Here is a 23,481-nt window from a genome sequence, read left to right on the forward strand (position 1 = left end):
GGGGTAGATGAGCTGAGCGCTCGTGCTCCCCAAGCACACCCGCTACTTACACCCTTCACTCCATTTTGTACTTTTCCCCGTAAACCACGTCCACCAGAGTCCAGATAGCCCAACTCCCACCATTGCTGGTGAGAACAAGGTCGCCAGGCACCTGGAACAGATGCTGGCTCCAAGCAGTCTGCCACAAGGACTGATTGTTGATATATGTTTGCTTTTTTTTTTTTTTTTTTTTAATTCAAAAATTAAAAGTAATGGGGAAGAGGGAAAATTGGCCCAGAAAGCAGCAGGAAAGACTTGTACGGAAGAAGTATTAGGGCTCCCAGACTGCAAGGCTCTACAGCAGTCTCCTGTAAAGCAGGGTCAGCTACAGAAAAAGGCCATGGCAGAAGCAGCCAGCTTACACTCCTCCTGCCAGACACCTGCACAGAAACCAGAAGGAAGAAAGAGATGGCGGATCCCAAGGAAAGGAGCCATTATGGAATCCAGGCTGGTATTGCTGGCACACAGTCCCTCCCCGTCCACTGCTAAGGCAACATGGCAATGTCCAAGCCTGCTGAACTTCAGCTCCTGCCCCAGAGCTCTGGTTCTGGGAAGCCAGTCACCTCTCCCACCTCTCTGAAGGGCTGCACACCTTGCGTGAATGCCAGTTTGTATCTCAGCCGGATGGGATCCTATGAGAGAAAGGAACAGAGAGAGGAGCACGTCACAGTCGCAGATTCCTGGGTCCCCTTCAGCCTCAGCCCTCACAGCCTGCCTGCAGTGAATCGCCCTCTCAAAAGGCAGAGTAACACTTTATCCACGTGGAAACTCTGCATAGAACAAAACCTGGATCTTCATAAGATATATAAGGAGTGACTGGGAGCTACTGGGAGACCTGTGCAAGCCACCCAAAGGACTGCTTGGCAATCCAGGTCCAGCCAACCTTCTCAGTGACAGAGGATTCCTTACACCAGTCGTTGGTTTCGTAACTATTCATCAGTGCAACAGAACTGCCACCCATCGCTTGTACCTTGGGTAGTCTCATGGTCCATCAGCTGCAGATATCTACACAGTATCTACCAGGAGCCATTTCTGCAGGCAGACTGAAGCAGAACTCTGCAGGCCCTTGCAGCAACTGCCCATTCAATCCTTCAGATTATAGCTCTGAAAAGCTGTTTCAGGGGGAAAAACGTCTTCCCAGCACAACCCAGACTGCTCTGTTTCTCTCCTGTATCCCTCCAGCTTTCATACAAATACCCCACCCACTCCAGTGACATTTAGAGCACTCCACCTGCAGACTCAGTCACCGCACATACCTTGTGGGGATTGGCAAGGAGCAGGACCTGAGATACCACTGCAGGGGGGAGAAGAGGGCTGAAGGCAGGCAGCTGAGAACCAGATGCTGGCTGTAACTTTATTTTCATGGTCTGAAAGAGAAAATGAAAGGAATGCTGTTTGATCCATGCTGAAAAAGAGCTGGGAGTATTACCAAGCCTCAGAGCTTGTTAAAGATACATCAGCCAGATTTTGTCATTTAATGACAAGCATGTCTTTCCACAGCCTGCATCTAAAGGCAGATCTTCCTAAACAGACAATTCCATGCTGCACATACACAGGCAGAACAAGTGCCTTACCCAGGAGGCTAAAGCAGCACATCTGGAGCCCTGTCTTGTTGTCTCAAGGCCAGGGATGTACTCTGTGAAACAGGCACTGGGACCACAGGCACCAGCATACAACAGGTTCACCATTCACAGAAAGGGAGCCACGCAATTGCCAATGAGCAAGGCAAATCCTAAGCAAGAAATGGCAAACCTTCTCCTCAGGACATTTCTGAGTAGTCCCACTCTCTGCTACTTGTCATAGGCTTCTCACCTTTGGGACTGCAGCCTGGAATGCTATGTCCTTAATTGGTTGAGCTGATGTGCTCAGCATGGAAAGAACCATCACCAGCACATCTGGTCGGCCAGGAGCCGGGTCTCTGGAGAAGTGGAGCATAGCCTTGAAACCATTCCTGTCATACACAGTAAGTGGACAGATACTGCCTGCCAGAGACAAAAGGAGAATCAGAAACAAAGCATGGATTCCCCTCCTTTCTGAGGGCAAACCAGCAAAGACGGGATAAGGAACAGCAAAACCAAAACATGCATACAAACTTTTACTTCCTCCAACAAAGTCGCAGACCAAGCAGCATACAGCACCTGCCTGTGATTTACATTTTGCCTCTAAGGCAAAGAAAGGAATCTGAATGTCTAAATTAGCGATGGGGAGACTAGCAGCTCAGATTTTAAGGCTCAGCTAGAGATGTCAGGTATGAATCCCATACAGATATGATGGGAGAAGGAAAATATAACTCTTCAGCACATACAGAAGAGCCTTATATACAGCCCTTATCACCAGTGGCTGGTAAATCTACACCTGGCTATCACCATCCAGCCCTTCCAAAATCTGGTAAATCCTTCACTTGAGAGATCGAAGTCAGAAGACAATCAGGTCAGAATGTTCATTGCACCTGTCCTCTTCCAAAAGTAGCAATGGCTAAGGCTCTGCAGTCCTCTTAAGAGGACGTGCCCAGCTCTGAGACATTGGGGTGCCACTCACACGGGTTAACACTCCATCAAGTGGTTGCAGGGCCAGGCCGTACAGTGTTAAATTGAAAAGCAGAGGTGGAAAGAACAGCTCTGCTTTAGGAAGCGGGACAACTTCCACCCATGGATATCTTTTAAGCCTCTGGAAAAGAACTGGCTGAAGCTTGACTAAAGGTGCTAAGACCGTGGTACAATCCCTAGCACTTGCTCAAATTCTCAGATACATTAAGTCCTTCATAGAACAGTCATTAGTTTAGTCCAGCCAACCCACACAACATGAAGCTACTTTGGCTTGGTCCTCTGCAAAAAAATCACAGAAGAGCTCCAATAAGCCTCTAGCAAGCAGAGCTGGGGCACAGAAATCATTGCACTTACTCGGTGTAATTGAAATTAAAGGGACAAAAAGGTTTTCTAGAGAAGCATCATGAGAAGCTGGATGCAAAGAGGCAGCAGGCTTCAGCTCATAGCCTAGGCTGGAGAAGGAAGTATCTGCCATTGAGCTATTTGGAAGATCTGGAAAGGGCAATTTCATTGGTGATAAATCCCTGGAAAGAAAAGCATGTAGAAAGCTTATATTAACTGAGGAGACTACATGGTATATACCATCTTCTGCTGTGTCCATTTTGTGTTCCAAATCCCTCATTACTTTTTGGTATAAAGAAAGTACAAGCTTACACTCTCTGAGTTCTTGAGAAATTTGAAAACTGTCTCTATTTTATGTGGAAGAAGCTGCTGTTTCAGCATTCGTTAAGGCAGACTTTGATTTCTGTTACTAATGCAAAACTGTTTCGGGGCTTTGGCAGTCTCTTCTCCCTGTGCACAGACTCTCTGGAGCTCTAGTCAGTGAGGTGAAAATAAGTTCTAGCTCAAAGACAATGCAAGAAGCTGGGAATCTCCAGTAAAATTTCTTGGCCTATATTATGGCAGACTGGATAAGCGTACCGTAATGGTCACCTGCTCTGAAGATCTGTAGGTGGTTAATTTGGTTCATGAACTGTTAGGCTTCCACTGAATGCCTGGAAACTACTTTGTCACAGCCTGAAGAAAGCTGGGGAAAGTGTTTTTTTGAGTCACAGGTTATTATCAAAAGACCTCACTGTAAGGTTTTTGTTCCTTTAGCTCAAGAACGCCTTGTTACTAAGCCATGGGATTTGTCTCACCAAATTTCTGACCCTTGGAAGGTCATAGTATGCAATTACATAAAGTGCAATTAATAGCTGCATAACTGCTGCTTAAGAGCCAATGCGTGGATGGATAGCTTGCCATCACTAACCAGTTGTAGCTGAAAGACTTTCCTAAACCTCACTGCTGTAAAACAGTATTCCTCATCCCCAAAGTCAGACTGTATTATGCAGAGTTTGCTTACAATGATAATGTCTTGGTGCTGGATGGTGGAGAGAGCTGATCAACCAGGCCCTGAAATTCATTCTTCTCTGAACACCTGTCGTCCCAGCTCTCCTGCAGCCCCAGTGTTTGAACAGCATTTACAGTTTCACCATATCCATTGTGTACAGCAGCCTGAAAAATAAGGCACTTCTGGTTCATGCTATACAACATCAGCAAAAATCAGACCTGTTCCACTGAAAGGAATCTCATTTTTAATAATGCTAATTAAAGTAGAAACAAATATGAGTAATCTGGTTGCAAACTGCAACTGAGAAATTCATTGCAGAGCAGGAGGATTCATTTCCCTTCAGAACAGAGTGGCATTAAAAGAGGCTGCCAGAGAAAGCTAGATCAAGAATCCTATCTGATTTTTGTCCTTTGTACCTTACAGACTAACATACCTGAGGATCACTCACCTCTGCTAAGCCAAAATCAGGTAGCGGTTTCTGTACAACAGGAGAGTTGCTGAGACCTAAGAAAGATGCCAAAATGCCAACAATCAGTTACAGAAAACAAGGGTTTTCCACGGGTTCTTCCTTTGTTGTCTAACAGCAGTTTGACTACAGTCTAACACCATTAAAGAAACTACATTCTTGAAAACTTAAGAGACTGACTGAAAAGGTCTACTTTCTCTTAGGACTGACATTAAAGTCAATGTTCTATCTTTATTAAATGCCATGAATCCTGGTAACAAGGGTAACACTGTACCAAACTTCACATACAAACCTAATGACTTGAACTCTTCATCAAGCAGACAGGTAGAGGTTGTGCTGTTGTGGCGGGAGGTGGCGGTTATGTCTGCAGATTGGTCTGTAGGAGAGTGAGATGTTGCCTCCAGTTCAGAGAAGTCAATCAGTGTATAGCTCTTCATGCGTCTTGGGGTTGGCCGGCATGCTTTGGAAACAGCAGAAAGAGTTAAAGAGAAACCTCCTGAAAGGAACAGTATATTTATGGGTACAGGCATGCTCAAAAGAACTCATAGGTGAAGAACTTCAGGAATATTTTCTATCAACCATATGTAAAAGAAAATGATGGTTATGTAATAGTTTTCCTGTGTTATAGGATTCTCTCCACATTTATTCTCCAAGACGCACTTTCCTTCCAAACTCCACTCATACATGACATGCAGGAGCAGAGCTGTCGTGGAACGCTGTAGGATGCTCTTTACCTGCTGCATCAGCAGAGCTAGTGGCTGAAGCTCCTCCACCACCATTTTCATGGCTGGCTACAACCTGCCTATACTGTCCGAGTGCCTGTGTGAGCTTGTCATTGGCCTGCAGTATCTCAGCTGGAAAACAAGAGAAAAAACAAAATATTAATGTTCTAACGTGAGGGTCAGTTCCACGGTACTCTCCAAACTGCTGATAAGAAAGGTACAGTGCATCTAAGGACTTGCCTGGAGCAAAGCCTAATGGGGCAATCTGCCTTAAGATCCTGCCTAGTTTTTCATTCCATTGTTTGAAGTGCAGCATTTTGCACATACATCTGCTGATTTCAGGCCTCTCTCTCATTTATGAAGATCACTTTGAAATCTGATCCTCTCTCTAAAGTACTTACAGTTCCTGCCATCTCGTATGCACTTTGTTGTTCTCCGCAAGTTTTATGAGTGTACTTGAGTCTATAATCCAGCACTCCCCAGCTGAAGAACCCTGGCGTTCGTGGGTATGAATGAAATGTTTGAGATACAGTTGAGCTCTTATGGTTGCTGTTTAAGATGTCTATTCAGGGAGGCATCACTCCAGTCAGGTTTTCAAGGCATATGGACAAGACTGAAATGGAGTCCTCTGGGAAGGGCTAAATTTCACAACTGTGGAATTCAAAGACTCTGCTTATATGACCCTCCTCGGTATTATACTTACAAAATTAAAATAATATTATCCCTTCTGTGTTTATAGACAGGTCTGTAGAGAAAAGACCTCAAAAGCCTTCAGTTCTGCGAACACCAGAACTCCCCAAACTCTGAAAACCACCTTGGCTGGAAGAAACTGGATTCACTGTTTAATTTGGGGCTCCAAGTGAAAATTAGTAGCTTCCTTGGAGAGGAGTGAGAGGAGACTCCGCCACTTCCCATAAACATGGTTTAAAGGCAAAAGTGGAAAGCTCTGCCAGCAGGGTAGCATGTGCCTAAGCATTCTCCCTCTCAGAGGAAGGGAATAGCCCACTTGTCAAAGGAAAGGTAGACAAACTTAACTGCAAAGAAATCCAAGGACAGTGTTGGCTCTTACCTAGAGCCTCATCGTCATCAACTGTCTCACTGGCAAGGCGAAAGAGCAGCGGCCTGAGCTTCTCACAGCGTTGAAACAGAGTCTATGGAAGGAAATGTTTCACATCATTGCTCAGGAGATCCCAGACACTCTCACACTTCTCTGTCCCTGTGATCAGCTGTAAGTGATGCTACCTCTAGAAAAGGAAGACGCACTTTCTGCCCAGGGTATCAATACTGTGTGTTGCTGCACTCTTAAAAATCCACAGTGGCCTGGAAGTACAGCCACTGGAACAAGGAGGCTTTGCTGGTATCTTCTCAGCAATCACATCCTCTCTATGCATACAGGTGTAAGATAGATCAGTGTAAAATTACTCCATTTAACAGAAAAAGTATCCAGGAGTGAACTGATTAATCACAGTACACTGAGAGAAATATTATGACCATCAGTTGCAACTACCCTCAGAAAATGCAAAGCCGCTTATGGCTCTCTTCTTGGTGTTTTAGGAACTGAAGAGGCACGGAGGCAGCCACCTCTTCAGTCTGAAAGTAGAGTCTCTTCCATCTACAGCAGCAGCCCTCCCAAAGGACCTAACTCCAAACTCTGCCATCACACATAGCCACAGGAGAAGTTCTCACCTACAAAAATTCAGCTGTCTATTGTGTTTTTGAGAGTCTGGTAGACATCCTAGTGGAGTTTCAGGTATTTGGATGCCATAAAGCTATTCTGACAGCCCTGTTAGTGACACCAAACATTTCCTTAATTCACTGATACTTACGAGCAACAGCAGACTAGTGAACTCTGGGCAGAAAAAGGGGAATCACAGAAACTATAGCAGAAGCTGAAGAACCCAGAGTTTTGAGCTTGTCTGGTCATATCTCATCACACCCACCTAACCATGCCCAGGCTCAAGGGGATTCCCATGTGTTATGCCACTACTGGAGGAAGAACTATTTCCCCATAAGATACCACAAGAAGAGCAGCTAAACTGGACAGAAACTCAAAACAGGCACAGCAGGAGATGGTTGCATTCCAACTTCCATTACACTGACAGGAGGGACTGTTATTCATCAAATATTTTAGAAACCATTTCTGCTGTGGTAATGCTCTTTCCCTGGCAGAAGCCGAGTGCCCCATGCTGCCCTTTGAATCCTGTTGCCCTGGGCCCTCCCAGCCACAGACAGTCAAAAGAACCTCTTATGCAGGAAAACGAGCATTTACCTGTAAGGTCTCATGGTCAGATTTGGATAATTCTTGTCTCTTGTAGTTTTCCAGTAATTCATCCATATGTTTAACATTCTCAGAAACCTCAGTGATGGTATTCACTCTTCTGGACAGCTTAGCTGACTTTTCTTGTTCCTTTGATGAAAAATGAAATAAAATCAGATGATGAGTTGGCTAATACAGCCACTCCACGTGCTTTGCTGGGTGACTCTGGATCACACTTGTTGGGGAGTTGCTTCCTATTAGTATCTTATTGCAGGTAGAGGAGACACAAGGCAGTGGGGGTAAGGACTCACCCCCCAACAGCTCCAGGATCAGTGCTGCATCACACCTCCCTGTCAAGGGTGAAGATGGAAACCTCCTGCCCTTCTCAGGGCACCCTGCCCATGGTGCTGGTGCATAAGAATTCATTTCAACACTGGCACAAGTAAAACTTCAAAATTAGAGTTGGGAGTTGGTGGCTTCTGCCATACAGGACACTCTCAAGATGACGGCAGGGATTTTGTTAAACCAAACCCAATCTCCAATTTATGCAGACAAATAGAGTGCCCTTTCAGATGGAAAACGAAATCAGACACACTAGATGTGTGCACACATACTATGTGCAGAAAACAGGCAGTTCTATACAGGTGTGGCTTTTTTCCACCTGGTAACTGAATTTCTTTTTGGAAACTTTTATTGCTAATGCAGTATTACTGCCAGGATCCCACTAACGTGGAAGTGTCCTGCCACACAGGCTCCTGGGTATAAATATTCCCCCTTCCTGGCAATGGCATATTTTAGGGAAACAAAACAAAACAAAACAATCCCACACTGTAACTTTGGAATAACAAATACTGAAAATCATCCCTCCTCTGGAGCAGCATCGTAGAGATCAGGTATAGAGGACCCACTGTCAAAAAGTGAATTGCCAAGTCCCCTCCCACCCTCTCTGGCAGTAAACACAGCTTCTGACCCAAGGAGCTGCCTACCTCTTTAATCATGCTCTTGATCAGACGATTGGCAGCCTGCAAGTCTTCAGAGTGGTTGCTCTTTAAAAGCCTCGCTAAGAGCTGTTGAGGGGAGAGCATTGGACAGCAGTGAGCAGCAGTCTCTAGGCACTGTACTACAGGCACATATCATGTGAGAGCAGGTATTGAGAGACATCCACTGTTGTAATAGTTTCTATAATCCTGGAAATATGTGGGCTCATGTCCCATAATCTAATCCAGATTATACTGCTGCCTCATACAGCTGCTTGCACACACTGCTTGGCTGTTTGGGAATAGGAACTATCTGGCTCTGCAGAACTTCTGTAAGACCTGGAGGAACCCTCTCTTGGGAAAGTTTAATAGAAACTAACGTTTTTCTGTAAAAAAGTTTCACTTTTTACTAAGCAAAAATTTCTGACAAAGCATCAAAGAATTCTCTAGCTGTTGTACAGCAAGAAGTATTAGTATTATTCTGAAGATATTCTGTTTGAAACAGCAAAAGCCCCCAAAATGTGACTGAGCCTGTTTCCTCATCAATACAAATCAGAGGGGGGATAGGCATGAAAACCCTAAGGTTTACCTTGGATTTCTCTTCATCTGTATCAAAAATAGAATTCTGAGGTCTCGGGGAAGGGGGAGGTAAAATTTTGTCTTCTGGTACTTTGGGGTCTTCTTTTACAATCCCTGGAATGAATAACAATATTTGTTCAGTGATGCCTGAGCTGTTAAAACACCAGTCCTCAACAGTACATTGCATTTTGCACCTAGCTCTTTCACTCCTCCCCAGAACTTTACAGAATGAGATGGAGAAGCAAGGAGCTCCCGTAGCACACGCCCAGACAAAAGCCTTCCCTTTCTCCCTTAAATTAAGCACAGGCCAAATGAGATTTTCAGGGTAGAAAATAAAATTCGGATGTTCTGAGCTCCCTCTGGGTGAATTGCTGAAATCCCCCCATAGCAAGAGCACTGGGAGCACACTGGAGGTATTGACCTCCAAACACGGAGGATTGCCGCAATCAGTACAGCCATAAAATACAGGGCACAAAACACACACAACGAATACCAAAGGAGCCCTTAATGCGAGCAGTGATTCTATGGACGTCTCCCCTCCTGCCTCTCCAGCCAACACGAGCAGCAGCAGCCGACTGCACAGGCGTTGGATGGGCAGCGGACCCCGAGTGCTGCCTGGCAGGAGGGCACCCAGCACCCCGGCACCCCTGCTCAGCACCCCAGCCTGTAGCAGCCACTGCACGAAGGAAAGGCAGTGATGGTGAGAAAGCTTTCCACAGCAGGACTCGGGGGAAAGTTTGCAAAGCCATTTGATGCTCAAAGACGCACACAGCACATATGGTGGGAAACATCTAAACAAATTCTTTAATTCCCCTGAACTTCCGCAGAAAGTGTTATAGCATTTTCTTAGTTAAATTATGAAACTTATTACCTGGGATATCGAGATGGGATTGCACAAATTTCTGGGTGACAGCAAGAACTATTAAATATGATGGAATGGATGAAAAATCCAGCTCAGGATCTCTCTGAACCCATCCCTCATAATCCTGGGAGAGTATTCTAGGGCAAAGATCACTCTGAGTTTGTCCTGTACCTCTTCGCTGCGCAACAGTGGTGAGCACAGAGGCCACAAGGCGAGCCTGATCTTTGACTCAATAAGGCTGTTCTTTGGTAAATCTCTTTTAAGCCGTTACACGCATCCTTAAGTACCCAAACAGCCTTGTAAGTGTGGCCTTTGTCCTTTCATCCTTACACACAGCATTTTATGAAAAAAGCTGAGTCACAAAGTAAAGACGACAGATATCTGTGGTCTGAAATAATGTGACTTGAAAGCTAAAAAGGAAACTGAAATAACAGAACTAAACCTTGTTTCTTCAGCATCTGATAAGCATCCCGGATTTTAACTTCCTGAGGAAACCAGACTGTCCAACTGAATATTACTTCTGTGACTCTTGACTTGACTTTTTCTGAAGACCAGGTTCCATAGTACTGAAAAGAAAACAAAACAAGAAAGTAAAGTGAGACAGAAAAGATTAAAACCAAAGAATTAGTGCCAGATATAGCATATGGGTCTAGTTCCAAACTGTTTGTGTGCAGAGAGCAAGTAGCAAATGGGTTCCTAACACTTTATTCACAGTGTTGTCAACTGTGTATCTTGTGGTATAGGAAATAGTGCGTATAGCTGTGGCTGTTAATACAAGGAATGTTATTAAGTGTATGACAATTACATAAATATTATATGACAATCAAAATGAAACCATTTCAAAACTTCTTTATCAGTTGAATCTGAAACCAAAAGTAGGCTGTTTTATTTTAGTGAAAATAGTTTTGTGCTCGACTTTAAATACTTCCCTGAACTGCTCGCAATGCAAATAGCGAGCCTCATCTAGTCCCGGCCAAATGAAAACTGAACATAACAAGAAATGAAAGTTACTGTCTTTTTTCAGCATCTGGACGTTTTCTTCGATTTCTCTCATTATTGCCTACGAACAATCACTTCAATGTATTATCAAAACATCAGGAAGAATGATAAAAGCCGCACACAAACCTACAAAACACGAGGCATTTTAAACTCATTAAATGGTACCTGTTCTGTCAAAACAGCAAACAAAACTCTCTGTGGTGATATATTCTTTAAACTTTTCTGTTTCACTGAAATACCTTTGCCAAGCCTGGGACTGAAAGAAGAGGTTTTTTTGTTCAGTTAAACATTTCTCTGAAATAAGCTTTTTGCACCTCTGCCATCGAGGTGATGTAATGGAAAATGAAGCCTGTACAAGCGGTAAATGCGTGCAGGACCTGCTAAAAAAGGGAATCGATTACTGAGTTGCTGAGAAGGGTATTTAAGAAAGTCCCAGGCCTGCTATTTGATGCAGAGAGAAGTTAGGCACAAAGACCACACAGTCTCTGATAAAACAGGTCTCCATTTTTCATCATGAGAGGCACTGCCAGGGGACCCAGTGCATCCACTCGCAATTCACAGCTCACTTAGCTTCTCAAACTAAACTTCTCATTTCCGATGGCTGCTTGTCTGCTTCTCTTCTCAGGAGGCAGTGACTGCACTCAGAAGCAAAGTGCTCCACAGCAGGGAGCAGGAAAGAATATATTGAATATATTGAATGAATATATTGCGAGCCAGGGAAGTGAAGCAGCGGGAAGGGACTTTGCAGCTTCCACATTAACTACAGCTGATCCTTTCCAGCCTCCCCCTGACTCAGAGCTGTCACCACCTGGGGGCTAGGAGCCCTCTGCCCAGCTTTCAGGACATCCTCGGCAGGACCCCAAAGGGGCTGTGTGAACGCACCACTGTCAGGTGATGGCGGAGCAAGTGCTGCACAAGGGCTGCACCAGTGCTGCACAAGTCCAGTCCCCCCCTGCCACTACTTAAGCTGAACCTGCCCGTTGAACAGGACCCAAAGCCAGGCTAACCTTTGGCAGGAGAAAGCAAGAAGGAGAGCAGCCGGAGCACAAGTGTTTGAGGATAGAGCATAAGAAAACATGGGAGAGGCTCTGGGCAGCTCCTGGCATCTCTGTCCTCCACCACTTCCCCGACCAAAGTTCTGTAAATCATTGAGAGGCAAAGGGCCACAGGCTGAGGGGTTACAGGAACAATTTCAAGCTCCTCTAGAGTCCCTGACTGTCCCAGCAGAGTTGGGAGAAACCACAAGGAAAAAGCTTTTCACAGAGAGCCCCTGGCTTACATCTTTTACAGGGGGATTCATATCCAGTCCTTATGCTTGGAGGCACAGGACGAATTCTGCTCTACTTCTGTGTGAACTTAATTCTAAGTTTTCATATCCGGCACAACATAAACAGTGTGTCCCACCTGCAATATCCAGCATAACCACAACCACCTACCTTCGGGGAAAGGACTTTAATCAGCTCATTCAGAAACCTGAATTTTGCTATTTCATGGTGAAATCTTTCACCGCAGTTATTCACACAGGTCTCTAGCACCTGCAGAAAACAAAACAGTATCAGAAAGAAACTGTACACACAAGTCTTGGGGAATCTTTAAAAACTTTGCCATTATAATACTAAACCTAAGAGCTTTCTGGCACTGCATTCACAAGTACAAGCCACTGAGAAAGCTGTGAAGCAAGAACATGTAGTTTTCCTTCATCCAACCTTCTTAAGCAGCACGTTTAAGATGGTCTGCTCTGTTCTACCCATCACTAATAACTTTTGGGCCACTGACCCTATGGTGGGACCACAGGTCACACAGCAAGAGCTGCAGACCACTGGAACACCTCAGCAGAGCGACAAGGGAAGGAACAACAGCAGTTCCTCCCTCTGTTACACCCTGGTTTCTGTATTCCTTGTGCAATGGAAGGTTAAAAGGGAGCGACATCAAAGAGAAAAAAAGAGACAGCTATACCCTCTACCCCCTAATCTCTATTTCCAAGTTCCTGCTGCCTCTCTTTGCATGCGGATGAAAGCACTTACTGTGAGAGCATGGAGAGCTTCCATCTCCTGAGGTGACTGTATTTTATGTGCCAGCAGTCTCGGTGCAAGCGATGGGCTGGGGAGTAGCAGAAGCAAGTCAGACAATGCACAAATACCCAAGAAAAACAAATGCTGATGATTTTGCCCTGCAGAGAAGAGCAACTGCCACATTCACAACCTACCACATGACAGCCACCCTTCCTCTGGCAGAGCGCTGGCCTGGGGCACACACACGCGCACAAGGGGCGAGACATGAATTGAAGCAGCTTTTGCGGCCCCAGTGCTGTTCTCCGGCCGTGTCCAGAGGCTGTCCTCTGGGAGGGGGTCAGCTGGGAGAGGCTGGGGACTCTCCCTGGGCAAACGCCGTGAGAGCTGGCTCTCTGCAGTCGCAGGAGCTTTGGTGCACAGCCCGAGACAGCCTGCTGACTGCTCCTGGGCCCACACACTGCTGGGGGAGACAGGTGCCAGGCTTTGAGCTCTGAATGCACAAGGGTCTGCACTAAAGAAACAGATGATCACTAAGCTTTGACACATCATTTGCTTGATTAGTTCCTGCTCCTTCCCACAGAGCCCAGACTGTCAGCTGGAAGGGGGGAAGTCCCAGCAGAGATCTCCCACCTCTCTGAAAGTAAAAGCCGAAGCTGAGCTCGCTCGGGGCTTCCCTGCAGAACCCCACAGCAGGTATCCTTGCCCAGTCTCCCAAGAGGGCAAAGCAGAGAGGACCTGCTGCCTCATGGGTTGCAGCAATGGATGTCAGAGCCCATTCCTAGACACCAACCTCCACCACATTGGCATACGCCTCTTTGCACTCTCAGGAGCGGCAGAGCCCAGCGAGCACTCGCTCCTAGCTCTCTCTCCAGGCTCCCCACACTGTGGCGTACAGGTACCATTTCTCCCCCTCCGCACCCACAAGAGAAGCTCAGAGCCAAACACACCACCCAGAGCCAACACAAAGAGCTGTCTGTCTGCCTTACCCTTCTGTGTCGGCGTTCACCTGGTCACAGAACCGCTGGATGCATTCCCAGTTTTCCTCAGGGATACTTGGGTCAGTGGCCATATCTTACACAAGAAAAAAAGAAAAAATAAAAAAAAAAAAAAGAAAAAAGGAAAGAAAGAAAAAACAAACAGCCTCAGTGTGAGAGGCATGCAAGTGAGTGGCACAAGGCAGGAAGCAGCTCAGACCTCGTGCTGCTACCAGCTGCTTTAAGACTTTTTTTTTGTAAAAAAGGCAGAAATGGAAGACGCAGGACAAGCAGGAAACAGCTGTTACTAAAAATCAGCCTAAAAATACAGTCCTGAGTACACACTTAAAAGAGTCAAAGTCAGGCATAAGCTGAGGTGTTGAAAGCAGCAACAGCACGATGTTGCTTTTAGCACAGAGCACAAGAAACTGAAAAAAAAGCATTTACAGGCAGCTGTCCCAGGACTGGACTGCAACCCTTGCCATGCTGGAACACAGGCACGGGTTAACCTTTTGCAACAGGGCTGCAGGAGTGCCCATCCCAAAGCTTTGCCTGCACGCCTGAATTGAGCAAAAACAGTCTTTTTTCAGCTGTATCTGCTCCAGTGCATAAACGGCAGTGGCAGGATTGGGGCGGAGGATGGACAGGAGAGATGGGGAGCAGGAGAGATGCAGCAGGTTAAGACAGCACCCATGAGCATCACCCTGAAGGGGGTCTGTGGAGATGGACCCTTCCCCATGGAGCTGAAGCTGCTCCGGTGCCCACCCAGTTGGGGCCAGGGGTCGGGGATGGCTTCGCCGCTGGCTCCGGCGCCGCTGGAAGCGGCGCCGGAGCCAGCGGCGAAGCCATCCCCGGCCCCTGGCCCCCAGCCTCACTCACTGAGCCACCGCTCCAGCTCCCCGGCGCCAGCCATGGACTCTCGCTCTGCTCCGCCCCGCCGTGAGCAGGAAGCGGTTCCACCCGCCGTTGCTCCTTGCGTGCCGCCGCTCGTCCCCCCGTGGGAAGCCCACGTGAGTTTTCGTGGTGTGGAAACATACACCGTGGGCGTGGGCTGGCCCGGTAAAACACACACCCCCCCACTCCCCCACCATCACCACCACTCCTCCGGCTGCTCCTCCCCTCAACTGGCGTGCGGAGCGAGCAGCGCATTGGCGAGAACGGAATCAAAAGTCACCGCGTTAATTTAATAATGAAAAGGTCATCATCCAAAAGAGGAAAAAACATCCCAATCTCCTAGTCAGGGATATTTTTAGTAGAACCACATGCATGACACAGTACACGGGGAGGAGAGTCCCCCCTCTCCGAGCAGCTCACCCAGCCCAGCAGGACACCAAGGCAGCTAAGAGGGCAGCAGCTATAATATACGTATCATATATATATACACATACATATTTATACAAATACCCTCCCCACGGTATTTTTTAGAGACCTGTGTAGTCATAGCTGTAGGCACCCCGATTGTGAGGCCATCTCCAAAAAGGGACCAATCGCTTGAGACGAGCCACACTGGTATCAGAAATAACATTAATTTCTGTTCACACGGTCTGAATTTAAACACTGATAAAAGTCTCTTTCTCCCAACCTGGAAACCAGGCTATTTGCACAAGATGAAAGCAGAAGGATGGACCTAAATCTGTATTTGGTTATTCTCCCAGACAAACTGGCTTATGCTTAGTGCGGATACATACAGACCTGGAAACATCATGGTGACACCTGCCTGCTCTAAAGCCCAGCTCATCTCATCAAAGATAATCACGCTGAGATCAAAAAATACAGGTCTAGGACAATGACACGTGCTGCCTACACCATATGAGTCCGAGGGCTGGCTGTCGGCGTTGTTTCAGTCTCATATTAGCTAGATAGTGCTTTGTGTATTCTTCCACACACTTCTTTGGGTCCCAAAGTCACCATCATCTCAGCAACGCTCGGTCCATGCTGAAAACACATAAGAAGTCATTGTACAAATGGAAACTTACACTTTTCAGCACGTGCTTATGCTATGCATCATCATGGCGGAAACGATAGAGTGATTAGCTATCAGATTGCTGTTAGACCAAGGGCAGGGGTTTTACTAGCAATCTCAAAACAAGGGTTGGGTTTTTTTTTCTCCAGAAGTGCTGAGAATGGTCAAACTGACCCAGAAGGATTGATGCCAGAGCCTAAGCCAGGATAAGGCTCTGAAGAACTTTGGTAGAATTTGGTTTTGAACTTTATAAAAGCAGATTGCACATAAAATCCCGGTTTTGCCCAAAACCTACAACCTTGCCAACGCTCCCTTCAGCTGGTCCAGAGGTTTCTCTAACTTCAGATTTGTGACCAGTATATTCATACTTTCACAACTTCTGCCTTTCTGAAACTTTCAGAACAGCCTTTTCTTCCAGAATTGCTGTATATCAGTAGATTCACTCATAAAACAAACTGGTGCCAATTCTTGCACATATCAGTATCTTGCTATCAGAGAGAAGATAGCTGTTTAAAAAAAAAACACAACAGAATGTCCCAGTCTCAGAATTTTTATTTTTTACCTGCTGACCACTGAGAGCCAAGCGAAGGAGCTTCATCATACTGCTGTACTTAGTCTCTTTGGTTTGCTTCTGGAGGCTTCTCAAGTCTTTGTTCAGCTCCTCCACAGTCAAAACAGCTGCCTGCCTTGTCATAAGCCTTCAGGAAAGAAAATGTCCTTACAATCTGGGGATGTACAAAACACAGGATTCCTACCCAGAAATGACTAGTGACTTTGATGAGTGCCAGCTCCCTCAGACTGGTTTTGCAAAAATCCTCTGGCAACAGCAGCAGTTCAAGGTAAACTTCCCTGCCCTTCACTGCTGCTCTGTGCCAGGGCAGTCCCTCTGCGCACTGCAGTGTTGGTTGTGTATGCGGGTCCCCTCCTAGGCTGGCAGGTGGGACTGCTTTACCTCCATACTGCCGCTAAGACTCTGCTTTGCGAAACCATGCCTTTACTTCAACAGCACCAGAAGCAGAGTTTGTTCAGAAAAGCAAGCATCAAGTTTAAATCACAAAATTATGCCACAGATCAGGAAAACCACAGCATAAGCAGTAATTCTGATTTCTTTTTTAATCACATGATTTTTAGAGATGCAGGTGCAGCTGATACTACTGAGCTGTAGGTAGCAGTACTGCTATCCCTCCAGAATAGTGAGTATTCTGACATTTAAATTACAATCTCTTGGATTCAGTTACCACTCCGGTGTGACAAATGACTGAGGGCAACAAGCTTTACAAATAGCTGGAAAGAATAGCTCAATTTGTAGATACTGACACCTTAATTACTCCCGAAACTGGTTTTTAAGGCTCATTTTAGTCCAGAGGTGAGATCTGAACTGGAAAGGCGACTGACATACCATCCTGCTTAGCTGCACAACGTGGAGTAGCAGAAGGACATGGGGCAGCAGTGAAACTCATTGGAAAAACACCACAAAACTCACTGGCATAGAAGGGAGGTCCTAGACTGGGCAGACTGTCTGCCGCTCCAGCAATGTTTCTGCGCAGACAGAACTGCAGACTGCTAGCTAGAGACACAGAAATGGAAGCAGGAAAAGCCCCCCAGGGATGAGCTCTTCGGAAGTGACAGTGATTCTGGCTAGACACAAACTGGGTTCATTCCAGAGACCCAGAAGTCTCATTACATGATCTGAATACACGTTGACCGAAACCACCTCGCACTTCTCCAGGTCAATGCTACAGCAGGCAAAAAGCACAGGAGATCAGGTGGCATGGGAAAACCCTGCTAACGCCGCCGCTTCATTAGCACCGTGCTGGCACACACACTCTGCTGTGCTTGGTGCTTTACAAGATCCAGACGTGATAATTCTTGCTTGAGAACATTGATGCGAGCTTTCCTGCTGGCAAGCTGCTTTTCAATTAAAACCACAGAATTTCTCACTAGTTATTAACTACAGCACATTCCAAAGTAGAGCAAATTAAATAAGAACCATAAGCGTGTCCAACATCAATACAGCAGCCAAGTGCAGTGCTCTGGGGCAGGCAGGTGGGTGTGTACGGAGCTGGGAAGAGACACTTACCCTAAGACTAGTTTTCCTATTTCATCTACTTCTGCAGAAATAGTCTGTAGCTGCTCTCGCGACACCAAGGGCCTAACCCATAAGTAAGAATAATCAGATGACACCAGATTCTTGAGGAAGCTTATGTGACCCTGGAGAAAGAAAGCAAAGCTGTCAAGGCTGAGGGTTAAGCTGGGGGGGAGCAAACACATCCTCCCTGGACTTCACAAACAGTTAAAGCAGGTCCAGACACACCACTGTCCCGTACTTTGTACTGCTCAGAGGAAATGTGAATTGCTGACATTTAGGCAGCTGTTTTTCACACCCATAACCAGCTGGTGTGAGCAGGGACACAGAAGAAGCCCAAAGGGCCACGGCAGTAGCCGTGCTGCAGAGCCGCGTGCGGGCTGACTCAGAGTTAGCCCAGGGAAGTGGCTTGCCACATTCATCTGCCGCCTTTCCACAGACAGTGGGAAGTCACATGAGTCACCGTCCCACTGCCACAGCAAAGCGTTCATGCTGGAACAGTCATGACTGTTTCTTTATAACTGCCCTTATAAAGAAAGCTTTATTCTTCACAAGGAAGTCCCCAGATACTACAGCAGCATCCCAGGGGCAGACTGGGAAACAGCCGGGCTCACCCTCCTTCTTGGCACTGGCAAGAGCCACAATATCTCCTGGCCCCCTTACAGTCGGCACTCCGCCACTTAGCCGAGACCAGGGCTCCCAATGCACAAACCTCACTAGTTTAACCGAGAGCTTCATCCACCTCTGCAAAGAGGTTGCTCTGACTTTGCTTCCAAAGCATGGAGCAGCGGCAAAGCAGAAGCACCTTAGGCTGCCCAGTCAGCAAAAGCTAGAGGTGAGCCTGGCACAGGGGGAACCAGGGGCTGGACCTTCCCACCACAAGCCAGCTGCATCCCAGGGTACCGGAGGAGAAGCACAGCTTGGAGATTGTCACCACTCATCTTGACAAAGCCACAGCTGACCTGACCCACACTACTGACAGTCCTGCTCTGAGCGGGAACCAGGGAGGTCTTCCAAGAAACATCCTACAGTGCCATGATTCGTTTCCACAGCAGGGACGTTGTCCTTGCTCTGCTGAGGGAGCTCTCTGCTGGCTTGGCAAAGCACAGATCAGCTTACAACTCTGCAAAGACCACCAAGATATTCACCATGCTTGTTCCTACAGGTCAGCTAACTATATCATCAGATTTTGGCATTCAGCATGCACACAACCACTTGAGCTGCAGCGACAACCATCTGCAGGCTGCGGAGCTTCAGAGCTCAGATCAAAGCAGCGCCCAGGACTCAGCTGAGTTCCAGGAATCCCAAAAAACCTCGGCTCCCCAAAATGGTGACACAACGCTATCCCTGGTCATACTTTTCTCAGCAAGAGGACTCGCTCCACATACTCCTTTTCTAGAACCTCTTGATCCACTTGTTGATCCGTGTAGACATGCTCCACCAGCAACTGCACCTCCCTAATTAGCTTCTGTCGCAGCCCTTCATTCTCAATATGACGGGTGAGGTGAATCCTGTAACAAAGAAGAAAACTGCTTTTGGACTGTTTGGGGTTAGATTGGATCTAATCACCCCAACCTCACAACATTTACCAAGTAAAACTGTTAGAAAAGCAACATTAAACCCCAGACAGACATTCTACAACAAAACCTTAAGCACTAATGCACCACAGTGAACAAAAGATGTGGTAAATCTCAGCAGCAAAACATCCCTGCAGCATATGAATGTACTCGCAGAAGCGTTGCCTCTTTTTAGATGTTATTTTGAATCTAAACTTAAAGCCTTGAATCCTCCCAGCTACACACCATCTGCCCAGGCTTTTGTAGTGTGCCCAACACCAGTGTCGAAGCACAGGACAGGAGAGGGGACAGGAACAGTGCAAGCAGAAACTTATACTTTGCTCTAGGACAGCCAAAAAGCTGCTGCACTAGGACCATGCTTGATCCAATAAACAAAATCGCCAGACAAAGCCAAGCGCTAGGAATAAATTCTCACTGAGGTACAGATTATTAATTTTAAAGTTACCACTGATATTTGTACCTGTTGAATTCTGGGAGTTTTTCAAGATCCAGGAGGGCAGAATGGGTTGTAATTCTGCCTATTTCAAACTGTGAGATCAACTCCTCCAAAGTCCTCCCCATCTGTTTCTCTGCAAAATAACCCAACAAGGGAATGACACACATCCACTCTCCTGCAGGGAACCAGCGTCACTGCTCTTTTCACTGTGAGCCTCAGGCTCAAGGCTGGGGCAGCAGCACAGCCACGGAAGAAGTGACACAGAAGAGCTACTTTTCAGTGTTAATAGGGACGTACCCTGGCAAACGGGAGGGAACTTGTAGCAGGCACACATGGGAAGCTGCCCTCTCCCTAAGAGCAGGCTCTGCTAACTACTGGTGGGGAACTGGAAACTGGGACATTCTGCTTGGAACACCCTTGCATCAGTCACTCAAAAAGGAAGTAACACTCAGCCAGGAGGTTCCACTGCCCAAGAAAGGTTTCATTCCCAAGCAGAGTTCCCAAAACACAAGTTAATTTGTGATCCCCACACAGCAAGAACAACAAAAGGAGTCATTGACTCACCTTCTCACAGTCTTTCAGGTTAAACAAGAAGCGTGACAGATGTAATACGTGACATTGCAATTATTAACCATAGAATACAAGTTTTCCCAAGAGTTCACAGACAGTTTCTTCACCTTGAGATGAATGTTGTCCTAAGTGGGAGCCCATTAAGCATCAGACTCAATTTAAATGGCTGCACAGAGGCAGAAAGATTCCCACCATTCCAGCACACCACCCAGTCTTTCACAGGAGTTCTGCAGAAGCCCTGGTGGCATTTCAATGACAGACTGGTCTCCTGACGCCCACTTCCTGATCCCTTCAAACACTGTCAGAGTTCTTGGCTATTAAAATAAATGTAACCCATTCCTCAAAGTCAGCATCAAGAAGTCACCTAGCAAGTACTGAGCCTGTTGTCATTACCTGCGAATCCAGAGCCACAGTTGGTTATGATGTCCAGCAGAGCCTCTGGCAAGTAGCCATCCTGAGCAAAACGCTCCAGAAAGATGTCCCCCTGCCTTTTTGACAGCTTGCCACCATCTTTGTTCAGAAGCAGCGGGAGGTGAGCAAACTGAGGGGGATCCCAGCCAAAGGCTTTGTAGAGAAGGAGATGCTTGGACGTTGAAGTCAGCCACTCAGTTCCACGCAGGACATGGCTGATGCTCATGTAATGGTCATCCACCACATTTGCCAGGTGGTAAGTGGGGAAGCCGTCACCCTTGAGAATCACTGGGTCTCCTTCGATGTCAGCCACTTCATGCTTGTTCCAGCCGTAGACCAGATCCTGAAAGGGTTCAACCCCCTTCTCCAGCCGGAAGCGGACTACCCAGTCAAGGCCCTGTGACAGCTTCTCAGACACTTCTGTAGGCGTCAGGTGCCGGCACCGGTTGTCGTATCTTTGAGAAAGGAGAACAAAAGTCTCAGTTCGACACAGGCTAACCCCATCAGCCACTTTCACATTCCCAAAACTTTAAATCGATCCCTGAATTTTAGCTGTAACCTGCCCAACATGTATCCAATCAAACTACCTCATCTCTGGGGGTCACTCCCCTAAGCATCTGAGGGTTATGCTGGCTTCTCTCTCTACGGGCAGTGACATTACAATCCTATTGCCGTGCACGTTGTCGTAAGTTTTTGCAAGCGTGCAGCACAGAAGGAACCACCCAGGGGACAAGGAATCCATACCGTGGGGTCTGCTGGCTCCGCAAAGCCTCCTTCTTCAGCAGTTCCAGGCGCTGAGGGGTACAAAAGCAGCGATACGCCGCACCTCTCTCCAAAAGCACATCACTGGCGCTCTTATAAAGGTCAAGTCTGTGTGACTGCTTGTATGGTCCAAAGGAACCACCACGGCGAGGACTCTCATCAGGGGGAATACCTGAAATATCAGTAAGACTGGACTTAAAGAGGCCATAAAAAGGCAGAGTGAAACCCACCATTGGAGCACACTGAATAAAGATGAAACAACAAGGTGCTAGGGAGCATCCAAAGACGTTTTCTGCTCCGGGGCTGCCAGCTAACGGCATCTGGCCAGCACAGGAGTCAGATTCCCCTTGACTCGGAAAATAAACAGCAGCCAAAATCATCAGAACATAAGAGTATTGTGTGTGAAGCAACAAGCAGAAAAAAATACCAAAACCTCGTAAATAGCTGAGCAGCTCTGATACACTACCTAGAGCAAAATGCAGTCAGGTGTACACATCCCAAGTAGCATCCACCCTTTTTATAGTACAGAACACTCATAACACAAAAATACAGCTGAGACCTTAGCCAATTATTTTACTTACTCCAAAGTTATTCATCAACAGCAAAGTCCTAATCCCTTAAAGCTTACCTACCCATTAATGGCAGCATCCGCAGGATCTCGCTCTAACTTCATGACTATTCTTCATTCTAAAATCACCCTCTCTTCTAGTTCTTAAGCTCAAAAAGCAGCAGAGGATCCAAAATGAAAACTGACACCTCCAGATACCCTTTAGCAAATACTCCATATGCAAACAATTTATCAGTTTACAGTGAGGTCTGTGAGCTCCAACTTCTGACCCTTCCATCATGTCTCTCGTACACAACCTTTGTTAGAGCTGCACATTGGGCCACTTTCACTGTATTTTGGCTTCGGTGAGTAGAAGATGAAAGATGTTTATAAATACCTGCCCAATCCAGCATATCTTCTATTCCTTCTGCAGCTCCAGGCACCACTCGATTTTGATCTGTATCCTCCACTCTCAAAATAAAGGTCCCTTGGTGCTTTTTGGCAAAAATATAATTGTACAAAGCAGTGCGAAGGCCACCCAAATGCAGAAAACCTGGTATCACGTGAAAATCAGAGGAGATCATAATAATTAAGGCCCAATAAAAAGATTTTTAAATATAAGCTGGAAGGACAATGCTACCTGTAATGGAAATTGATACTGAATTCTAACTGGGGGTAGGGAGGCGTGCTGCAGGGACACTTGCTGGCTTTGGGGGTCTTTGCTACGGAACTAAATTATCGGTAACTGCCTTCCAAGACTGTATTCCCTGAAGTGATCTGGAAATCAATTATAAGCTGGCACGTGCTAGGAAATACCATTTTCGTCGTCTTTCACAAGAAGGGCCCCAATAACTTTCCCTTGTTTCTGAAACGACACGACATGCTGCAGCTGCGTCAGTCATACTCATTTCCACACTGACAGGGCGACTCCAACCCGGGGAGTTCCCGCCAGGACCTCCGTACCCTCGGCACTCCCGCAGAACGAGCGGGTACCTCAGCGGAGCGCCCGCTGCTCGGCACCGGTCGCGCCCTCCACTCGTGAAAGGCTTCAATTCACGTTTTCCAACCCAAAGCGCCGCTCCACCCCCTGGGGGGAGGCGGGGTGGAGGGAACAGGGGCGGGCCTGGCAAGGGGCTGGGAGTTACCTGTGGGGCTGGGCCCGAACCGCACCCGCGGCCCCCGATCCGGGCCCGAGCCCGGACCCCGCTCTGGCCCCGCCGCGCCCCGCAGCGCCCGCAGCGTTCGCGCCATTCTGCTGCACCACCCACGTGGCCGCAGGCGCTACTTCCGGCCCCGGGCTCGCCCAGCCAATTCCCTGGCCCGCAGGGGGCGGGGAGGGTGGGCGGAGCGCCTACGGGAGCCG

General features: G+C 47.1%; 2 protein-coding genes across 2 annotated transcripts; both read right to left on the bottom strand.

The window, feature by feature from the left end:
- Positions 1-229: 229 nt before the first annotated feature.
- Positions 230-14,679, bottom strand: GGA2 (golgi associated, gamma adaptin ear containing, ARF binding protein 2; the record flags this gene model as incomplete). The annotated part of the gene is made up of 17 exons (XM_082490838.1): positions 230-671; positions 1,296-1,406; positions 1,852-2,021; positions 2,940-3,109; positions 3,931-4,082; positions 4,367-4,422; positions 4,677-4,844; positions 5,119-5,238; positions 6,176-6,257; positions 7,376-7,513; positions 8,350-8,430; positions 8,930-9,033; positions 10,224-10,347; positions 12,217-12,315; positions 12,805-12,880; positions 13,779-13,863; positions 14,646-14,679. 17 exons carry the CDS (start codon positions 14,677-14,679, stop codon positions 561-563), a joined length of 1,881 nt encoding a protein of 626 aa, XP_082346964.1. The 3' UTR covers positions 230-560.
- Positions 14,680-14,929: 250 nt separating this feature from the next.
- Positions 14,930-23,369, bottom strand: EARS2 (glutamyl-tRNA synthetase 2, mitochondrial; the record flags this gene model as incomplete). Its single annotated transcript, XM_082490683.1, has 9 exons — positions 14,930-15,701; positions 16,292-16,427; positions 17,810-17,940; positions 19,173-19,326; positions 19,853-19,961; positions 20,792-21,264; positions 21,554-21,743; positions 22,516-22,671; positions 23,264-23,369. The coding sequence occupies 9 exons, from the start codon at positions 23,367-23,369 to the stop codon at positions 15,618-15,620; spliced, it is 1,539 nt and encodes a 512-aa protein (XP_082346809.1). The 3' UTR covers positions 14,930-15,617.
- Between the last annotated feature and the right edge of the window lie 112 nt (positions 23,370-23,481).

This window comes from Vanellus vanellus (genome assembly GCF_965231255.1).
Source record: "Vanellus vanellus genome assembly, chromosome: 14".
Classification (NCBI taxonomy): Eukaryota; Metazoa; Chordata; class Aves; order Charadriiformes; family Charadriidae; genus Vanellus; species Vanellus vanellus.